A 10,390-nucleotide genomic window follows, 5' to 3' on the forward strand; every position below is an offset into this window, starting at 1 on the left:
CTGTATATCTAGGGTAGAGAACTACTTCGGCCTAATCACCCATTTTGGACCTATCGAACAGAAAACTTCAAATAAATCCATGATTTCGGCGTTAGCAAGTCAATTATGCGTTTGGTAAGATACTATAGTTAATAAGCTACCGAACTAAGTCAATGAGTACGCGTGATATGAAGGTTTGCACCCATAATTCACAAAAACAAAAGAAGCGCTCCGACCGAATCAATTTTTATCCTCATCCTATAGGCCGAAGTGAATTCATTGGCGTTTCAATGGCGTTTCAATGCGTTAGGCCGAGTTTAGAATCCGTAGGCCGAGTTTGGCGTCAAGAAGCAGTGTTAGACTTTTGACAATATCTCAACGATTGGTTTCTCTTTATCAAATCTTACGGTACGTACGGAAAGGTAAATAAATTTGAAAGCCATCAGTAATAATAACATTCCGTTTGGTGCTAAACTGCGCTAGATTAAGAAAGACTAAGTGCGGGTTGTGCTTAATAGGCCGGAAATGGGGTGATTAACCCTACTAGGCTTTTCTTTGAAACTCGCCAACCTCAGACTTCATATTTAGATTCGGAAGTAAAGGTTACGGCGACGTTGACGAGGTTTCAGCACCCGTGGCACCGAGAACAACGGCAAAAGTAAACAAATCAACCGGTGCACTCTTCCTAACTCAATGGTGAGCACCTACACGCCACGTGCTCCGCGAGTGCGCATGTGTCCCGGCACCCGAACATGAGTTCCGTCACTCATCGCTGGCGACAACAAAACAGACACACAAGTTTAAAAAGTAAAACATTCCAGTGCCCGCGGTTCAGTCTACCGGTAACATTCGAAACAAGCGGCGACTGGACGAAGATCCGGAATTCCAACCGGCGGCGCCTACTAGGATTATCGGTTACACGCTATCCAAAGTCAAACATTAATCAATCTTGTTGGCTTGTTCCACCGTTCGTTCTGTTGACACAACGCTGACATATAGGACCCTACGACAGGCGCCGCACCAGAAGAGTCACTTACCGTGATTACTTGGGAGGGCGACGGAGTGTGATCCAGTTGTGTTCTTTTCTTGTGATTATTTTATCTTTACGTGAATTCGAGAGGACGGGGAATCCATCTCCTTCCTCTAGAATTACTGGAGTGATTTATCAAATCCAACACGAGGAAGTGTGAGAATGTATGCAGATAACGGGTGTCCGGAAAATGGATTCCCTGTCCGATACGCACGGCTTGACAATTACATTATCAACCCATCATCGTCGCCACGCACTACGGCCAGCGGTTACCGTCAGCAGTGAAGAAAAATTAGCTTTGTCGGATTTTCTGTGGGAAGCGGTTTTTGAGTGGTGATCCGTTTTTCTGTTCTAAGTGTGTGTTGTTATCTACACGTGTTGTCGCAACCGTATTTGAAATTGAAATATCAAATGTTCGTTGGGGTAATTGAAGCAAAAAGAGGATACACATTTGAAATGCCTACCATTCTGTGGATTATCGTGACGACGTTGCTGGCTGGGAGCTATTGTGGTAAGTCTAGTCGGTTTTTTTTCTCTCTCATGGGAGTAGGAGAAGGAATTTCGGGGATTTAATTATAAAAAAATGTCGTTAAAGCATGGGACATGGAAGGCGTTTTTTGTCTACCGTGATGTGATTGTTCATTGGTTTGAATTTAAGGCATAGATCAGGGGGTGGGACACTTTTGTTGAATGTAACAAGATATTTTTCTTTTCTTGACTAGGACTTGTAATCAAAAGTATCAGTAGAAAAGCTCTATCTTTTGCATGTATTAGTTTTTGAAAATTTTCGTTGATTTTTTTTTTAAATGTATGATGATCATTCAAATATATCTAAATTGGCTGGCCCCCTGGCAAATATTAATATTAGCCAGCTGTTTTTTGCTGACGCAAATAAACTTTAGAATTCCATAAGGCATGACTTATGCTGCCGTGCGATAAAATGTGACGTAAATCCATTTAGTGAAGTGTTCAGAAAACAGTTATTTTTGGTTAACCTCGCAAAAACATGAATCTTGATGTAGAAAATAGCATTCAATTTGTCAACGCTTATCAATGGCGGAGGTCACTTATGTGTAGAAAGAGTGAAACATTTTCACTGTATCTTCGAAAATGTTTGACTTACGTCACTTGTCTATATGTTTCAACATCAAATTTCGTACAAGTGCGGAGTGTTTTTGGGTATCATTTACGATGAAGATATCGAATATGGTAAACAGTGAAAATTGACAATGGTGGCGTCATTTTTCAATTTAGGTTTCATGAGACACTTATGAATTGCATAAGCATGACTTATGAACAAGGGGTATTCAACTCTGCACACCCTAATCTGTGCCGAAAGCTGTGCTCATCGTGCCGAAGTAGGCCGAAGTATACAAATCAAGGTTTCAATATCCTATGAGTTTGGCAATTTAGGTCGGGTGTAATTATAAATATAATACATTTACATTTCAAACAATCTTTTCACTTTTCTTATTTTTACTTCTTGTAACCGCCGGTGAAAAAGAGCCCGATTACTCACTTTTATTTTTGTCTACTTCATCTGTCTTTTTTCCATCGTGTTTCTGGTATCCCTGGTTAACAGTCTTCCGTTTCAATTCATTTCCTTCACGTTTTGTTGACTGCCTTCGCTTGTTGTTGTTGGTCAAAGCCTCGACCGTATCGGAGTCTACCCATTCCACGACGCTGTTATTGTTTCCATCATTGCTTTGAGCTTCTTGTGCGTTTTGATTCATTGTAACATCTTGCTGGCGTTGCTACTTTTGCTGTTTTTGTTTTTGTTGGTTATCATCGAGAGTGGGGAAGTCCGTTGCTGCAAATGGTGCAAAGTCTGTATTGTCGTTCATGTCTTTGGTTGTGGTTGAATTTTTACCAAAAGTGATGAGCTTTGCGTTAGCAGAACTTACAGGTCTTTATCTGGTTAAGATGAGTAACCAGAGTTGTTTCGCCGTCAATCGTTTGGTAAGATGGTATAGGTTTTGTTAACCGCATCCTGACCACTCGAACTCCGTTGTACGCACGGTGCCGAACTGCTGCAAGTGATCCTAGAACACCAATAATGCATACATCAACTGCTTCATCTTCCACGTATACATGAATTTTAAATTCCTGTTTGTCGACCTTCATTCCCCGCTGGAGATGATGATGATGATGTGTTGATACCGCTTCGCCGTGCTGATATCAACCATTTCGACAAAAATGAAGTTCCGCACATTGTGGAATTGGATGTTAGTAACATCGGCTAGATCCAGTTTTAGTTCACCGTGGCAGATGCGTCCGGCCGTTTTGATAATACGCTGAAGTCTACCACCAAAGTGTTTTCGCGATTGGCACCCATTGTGATTGATAACAGTATCCATGGGAGAACAAGAGTCGCACGTCTTTCATTTTCAATTTCTTTTATGGTTGCTGGCAAACATTACACTTAATTCTCATTTGAACGTGAGTGAAGCGGACAGTGGAAGAGGAACTCGATGCCATCCAACCTATACGTTGTTTCAGCAAATTTAACCTGTACATACGAAACGAGTACAGAAACGAAGGTGTAACTTGATTGATGGTGGACGAAATTTCCTCCAGCTGCCTGTTAAATGCTGCAGAACTCGAACGGGCGAAAGATCAATCCCACACTAGAAACAACATCCAGGTCATATGATCGACTCATTTCACTCGTTGGGCTATCTTTAAGTGGGCTACGTTTTAGTTGGGCTGTAGCCCACCGGAATCGAAGTCAAACGTCATTTCTGACATTGCAGATTTATCTTCGAGGGGCTCATGGATAAACAATTTGAATAGTTGCTAAACGATTTTGGTGATAATAGACAATCGATGTATCCGCAAGCAATTTTCAGCTTTGACAGGTCAGCCCAACTAACGAAAGCCTTTCAATAAGTGGGCTATGGGTTTAGCCCAACGAGCGAAAGTTGAGTGTACTACCAATGAAAACCATCAGATATCCCCCCACTCCAGATCAGTCATGCTTCGGAAATAGTTTGTGATCCAGATCCAGAGCTTCGCATCTGCAGTTCTACCAACAATCAATACGAAACTAACGATTTTAAATTGGCTCACTACTTAACTATTTAGCCTATTGGTCCCAAGCAAACGATTAACGTACCCCATTCTAGTCGATTTTCTAGTACTACGCAATGTTTGTTTTGATTCGCAATGAAAGTTTGACAGATAAAATGAGGGGTTAGTGGTTTTTATTATGTTTCGAGGGGTGAATCGATTAGCTTGGGACCGAAGAGAGTACCAGAGCTGAGCCAAAAAGTTGAGCACGTTATTTCGGGACCTTCTAGTCTTAGAGTTACCTCTATGGTTCTACTACAGGCAGGACTCTGTGGTTGTTTTGCTCATTTGCTCGCCCATGGGCTCTGCCAGCAAGTTGCTTAGTGTCGTCATGCGGGAACCGTTGACCCCCTCTGCCGCGAATCAAATTTGGAAGATTGAGCAAGGCCTTCCTGATCTTTAGGCCACCCATCGCATCGGGGCCCCTAGAGACAAACTAGCTCAACAGAAGGATGATGACAGAGATGCATCTGCAAAATGGCGGGATCGTTAATGATGGGTATTTGCATTTCGGCCGACTTGACTGCCGTGTCGACAAGACCCAAGTAACCAAAAGTTCCGCATTCAACGATTAAAATCACTTTCAAGTTCCGTAAAGTTCAAATAAAGTTCCGACCGAACCTTCAAGTTCCATAAAGTTCAAATAAAGTTCCGACAGAACTTTCAAGTTCCATAAAGTTCAAATAAAGTTCCGACAGAACTTTCAAGTTCCATAAAGTTCAAATAAAGTTCCAACCGAACCATCAAGTTCCATAAAGTTCAAATAAAGTTCCGACCGAACTTTCAAGTTCCATAAAGTTCACATATAGTTCCAACAGAACTTTCAAGTTCCATAAAGTTCAAATAAAGTTCCGACAGAAGTTCCATAAAGTTCAAATAAAGTTCCGACAGAACTTTCAAGTTTCATAAAGTTCAAATAAAGTTCCAACCAAACCTTCCAGTTCCATAAAGTTCAAATAAAGTTCCGACAGAACTTTCAAGTTTCATATAGTTCAAATAAAGTTCCGACAGAACTTTCAAGCCACATGAAGCAATCCGCACAAGTCTTTATTAGTAACAAAATTTAATGTACGTAAATATTAAATGATCAGTGGTCCGAATAAATCATAATTCTTATATTTATGCAGTGCATCAACATTCTATTAAAACATAAAAAAAAAATTAAAAAGTAATTTCTTGGATTCGAACCAGTGTATTCGGCATGCGATCTACTAACGCTAACCACTGCGCCACAAATGTGTTGGAATACCATGCGGGCAAATACCAATTTCAAATTCATCAAGGTATTGTGTTTCGTATGCAAGTCAGTCAGCTGGCACTGAAAACTCCAACAGTAGGCGGGACAACAGCTCGCTTTAATATATTTCAGATGACGCAGCGGTTCGTGCTGGGGCTCTCACGCAGAAGGACTGGGTTTAATTCTTCAAACAGCTCAAAAACTACTAATGCTGATAAATCAATACACATAAATACCTGCCTTTAGAAATAACTTTCATAAAAGTGCGAACTAAACATAGAATTTGGTGTAGAGGGCAAAAACCTTTTTTAATTTATTTTCTAAAAGTTCCGTTCAAGTTCCGCCAGAAGCTGCTTAGAATTCTCTTCAATTATGATACCGGAACTTTCAAGTTCTTATAACGACTTAAAAATGAGGCTGCTTAGAATTCTAAAGACCATCACTAACTAAGCTGCTTAAGCCACAAATGGCCTTTTATCAGAACTTTTGGTTACTTGGGGACCTTCTATACCGACCATAATGTTGACATGAGGCCCGAATTGAAGCTGTTCTGGACAAAACCAGCTGGGAGTTCCGCTACGAATCGGATGAGATTTGTTGGTTTTGAGCAGATTCATGGTGCATAAAATAGTTACAAATTTTTCCTTGGAATTTTCAAGAAAATGACTGGGCACAATCCTCGAAACCTTTGTTAGGCCCAATTGACTTCTCTACGCAAGATCTCACTTATACCACAAACGAAGTGACAGACGGAGCGGCTCGAAAACTTTGGTGACTAACCTTCTATTGCAATTTTTCAGTGTACCACATGGCAACACCACTACTACTGGATTGTACCACATGGCAACACTACTATTGGATTGAACTAGCATTTTCCCCAAATGTACTAGAATATTTTGGTTCTATCTCTTTCACTCTACTCAAAACTGAAATGCATAAAAAAATGACAAAATGATACGCACTCTTTGCACACTGTCAAAGAATCATTGTACACAAAATCAACTTTGTTCAAATCAAAACAAAAAAAACTAAACCATCTGGTGGATGATGGCACAAGCTTCCAAGAAAATTCTATTACAGTGAACCACATTATTTAAATGGATTTCTTCGCCAGTAAATCGTCTGTTACTTCGTTTGTGCTTATACAACCTAGCTAGTGTAGCCGTGTTAAATCGATTTGTTTATTATTTTCAACCACGAAATCAGCTGCCAATGTGTACGACTTGACAGAGGTTTGTTTTTATTTATAGAGATCTCCAAGCGCAATCTCACGAACACTAAAATCCAACATCCATATATAAAGATGAAGAATAAGAAGAACAAAAAAGGTATCGCGATATCACAACTACTTAAAAAGGTAGCGCGCGGTCTCACGCACACTTTTGTGCATCTGGAGAACTCAATGGAATAAATAAAGTAGTCAACCTTAGCAACGATTGGCAAAACGTCAACATTCGACAATATAATGTTTGTGTCCTACTGGGGCAAATGGAGTTAAGAATTTCATAAGACTCGACTCGACTCGACGAATTTCGTAAGCGTGACTTATCAAAGATTTTCGTCTAACATGAGGAAGCTCTTATACGCTTTTAGCCATCCTATTTTCTTAAGCGTTGATAGATAAGTGGTGCAGACACGGGACCCATAATCTCAGCGTCTATTGTTCGGTTCCAGTCCGCTCCATTTTACTATTTTTTTGCTAACATTATTTTTCATAAGGCAAGTCAATGAAATTCAAACCAATTTCTTGTGGCTAAAATTCATAAGTGGTTCTTATGGAATTCTTACGTTCTTTTGCCTAAGTGTACTTTTCAACGGGTGTGCTAGCGTGCCGAGTTGATTGCATCACGATTATCGCACTACATTCATTCAAATCATAAGTGGTTCTTAAGGTGATTCCTTGTAGAGTCCAAAAATGGCCACCAAGTAGACTATAAATTAGGATGGGTCATTATGATCATTTTTTTCAGAACAATGTTTTTTTGGTTCCATTTGGAGTCCCAAACAACTGTGCAAAATTTGGGGACGATTGGTTGTAATCCGGCTTTCCGCATTGCGTTTAAAATTTGTATGGACATTAGTATGGGAAAACCTACTTTTTTCCATCTTTACTACTATGGACCACAATTTTACACAAACCACGCATCTTAATACGTTAAAGTATAGCCCAGAAAGTGCATAACAACTTTGCTAAAGGATGTATGGTGCTAGAATGTATCTAAAAAAAGTTATAGCTGTTCAAAGATCAATGGTTCGAATTAAATGCCAAAAATCTCTTTTCTGCCAACACTGCCGGTGTACCAATGAAAGTCAGACTCCAAACTGAAATAACTTTGGAGTTTCTTATCTTATCGATTTGGTATGTTGAGATGAATTATTCAAAAACAATTTTTCAATCTCATAGGCATATTAAGAGATGATGGGGGGGCTAACTATACCCCCGCCCCTCTCACTCATTAAAATGGAAGTAAATCTTCAAACTGCAATAAATCCGGTGTTTCTGATCTTGTCAAGTTGGTATCATATGTATTCAAAAACATGTGCTCCATTTAATGGGGGGGGGGGGGGGCTTACTGTATCCTTTCCACCCCTCACTTATATCAATGAAAGTAAAGATAAAGACTAAAATAACTTCGGAGTTCCCATCTCTCGAGTTGTTCGGATGGGCTATTCAAAAACATTTGCTCAATCTCATAAGAGTAGTTGTAAAGCGAGCACCCCCAGTCCCTTCCCTACTCTTTTGGTGCAATGTACAACGTCAGATATATTCACACAAATGTCATTGGATTGTAATGATTATATTTCATTTTAATATATTCTAGGATTTCTCAGGGTACTCTTTTCGATGAGTCAATCGATAAGTATCGCATTGACATAATCTGTATCATTACTCCACTCGTTTGCCGGTTTTTACATGAAGCCGGTCGAAATTGCGAAAAGGAATCAGCACTGTTAGAAATGACGTTTGACTTGGGAGCCCAACTGAAACGTAGCCCACTTAAAGATAGCCTAACAAGCAAAATCCAACTGTACCTGTGTCTGAGACGATACTGGTGAAGACAGTTTTCGTTTCCTCCTGTTTTTTTTTTATTTTTGATGTACGACTACTTCTGTGTTTTCTATATCCGGGTGGCCCTAATGACAGTTTAATATTTCAAATAAAAGCTTTATATAGAAATTAAAATTTTTCTCCTCACTAACAAATGAACGGACAAGTGGATATTAAATATTTACACTACACTACGTGATGGCGTCTTACAATCAACTGCAAAACCATTGACTTTTTAATGTCTCGGCATAAACTAAAACAATATCATAATATATATATCATAACTCGTAAGAAGTAAAAATAGAATAGCAGACAATTTTTATTATTATCCCTCCCCCCTCCCACTAAACATATGAGATAGAGCTATTATTTTTGAATAATTCATCTGAACATACCAAATCAGTAAGATAAGCAACTCCGAAATAATTTCAGTTTGGAATCTGACTTCCTTTGGTACACGGGCAGTGTTGGCAGAAAACGGGATTTTTGGTGTTTAATTCAAACCATAAAGTCTTTTGATCAGAACTGTCAGCAGGCGCATAGACGTATTTAGGATTTTTGGCAAGGGTGGGCCATGGCTCTAGCTGACAAGAAATAAACCATAAACCAGCGTAAGTATGGGGGGGATCGCAGGGGTAGGTTACTCCGCACACCAATCTTGGGTCATCTTTTTTGTCAGTGTGCCGCAAGTGTGCCGCAGGTGTGCTGATTGTATTTTTGACACCTTGAGTGTTTTGATTTGAAATCGCAAGGCTAAATCGGATTGAGGATTACGCGGGTGTGTGCAATTTTGTGTTCATAGGATAATAAAAGTCCTGTGTTTTAGGGTTTTATAATGCCCTCAAAAGCAGACCAGAAACCTAGCCTTTCGTGATGTGAAAAGCGCGGAGCGGCCGAAAAGGGTTGGAGCTGGTGGGGAACATTGTTGGCGACCAACTGTAGAGGGTGATGAATATGACTTCTGTATTTTTTTTTGTGTGAGTTGCAGCATTATTTGAATTAATGGTACAAATGGGGTCTGATTAACTGCCTCTTTCTCTTGAGCTCACTCTAGATCCTGCATTTTGTAATTAGATCTATAGGTGAACCGAGTAGTGAACTGCTGGTCTGAGTCGAAAATCGATGAGATCTCAGTCTATTGGTACATTTCTAGACTGAGTAAGATTTCCATCAATAATTAAATAAATAAATCAAACAATCTGACATCTGTTTATTGACAGCAAGATACATGTAGAAAAAGAACCTATTCTGTCATGATTACCTGTGATTCGCCAAATAATAAAAATATTATTTCTCCGCGCACCGAAGAATCGCATAGAACTCCTAATGGCTTCTAATAATCTATACACCATCTAAGAAGCGGACAACAATAGCTTCCGGCTAGCCGTCGTTTTCACGGAAAATCACGTTCCTCTTCGATAACCTCTCATCTCGTTGCGCTAGGGTTGGTGTTGCTAAGTGATTACGTGCAATCGGTATCAATGTTCTTTTCCACTAGGACCCGCACTGAGTAAATGCACCTATCAATCAATTGCTGGAGAACTTATGGTTTGGCTTTCTATATCTAGATCAGGGGTATTGGACAGCTGTCAAACCCCTACATTCAGGCTGTGTTCCATTTGGTGAATTTTCACTTAACAGACGCTTGCTCGAAAATCGGCTGATCAACAACAGAGGGATTTTCGAGCATCCAAATTTATTTTCGAAGTGTCAAATTTAAGTCAAATTTAAGTGAAAAAAGTGAAAAGCGGCCTCAGACTGTGTTCCATTTGGTGAATTGTCACTTAAATTTGACACTTCGAAAATAAATTATTATGTTCGAAAATCCCTCTGTTGTTGATCGTCCGATTTTCGAAAAGGTGTTTGTCAAAATTGATTCCTTGTCTGTCAGAAACAAGTCTGGTAAAAAAAAGTAGGTTTATTTGGTAAATTTTCCATGGGTCAAATTTAAGTGAAAATTCACCAAATGGAACACAGACTGAGTTTGAATCCAACGTGTCTTCGATTTTGACGTTCTGGTGCCTAT

The 10,390-nt window shown here is 39.6% G+C and overlaps 1 protein-coding gene across 1 annotated transcript in view; it reads left to right on the forward strand.

Moving 5' to 3' along the window:
* The first annotated feature begins 852 nt into the window (after positions 1-852).
* The window catches only part of LOC135707905 (uncharacterized), an 83,479-nt gene continuing 73,941 nt past the window's right edge, over positions 853-10,390 (forward strand). The window contains exon 1 of the mRNA XM_065229815.1: positions 853-1,520. Within this exon, the coding sequence (XP_065085887.1) occupies positions 1,421-1,520 (100 nt within the window). The 5' untranslated portion in view covers positions 853-1,420. The remainder of the gene's footprint in view (positions 1,521-10,390) is intronic.

The sequence above is a fragment of the Ochlerotatus camptorhynchus genome, unplaced genomic scaffold (assembly GCF_037179485.1).
Source record: "Ochlerotatus camptorhynchus isolate MF236.1 unplaced genomic scaffold, CSIRO-AGI_Acam_v1.1 ptg000323l, whole genome shotgun sequence".
In the NCBI taxonomy this organism is placed as follows: domain Eukaryota; kingdom Metazoa; phylum Arthropoda; class Insecta; order Diptera; family Culicidae; genus Ochlerotatus; species Ochlerotatus camptorhynchus.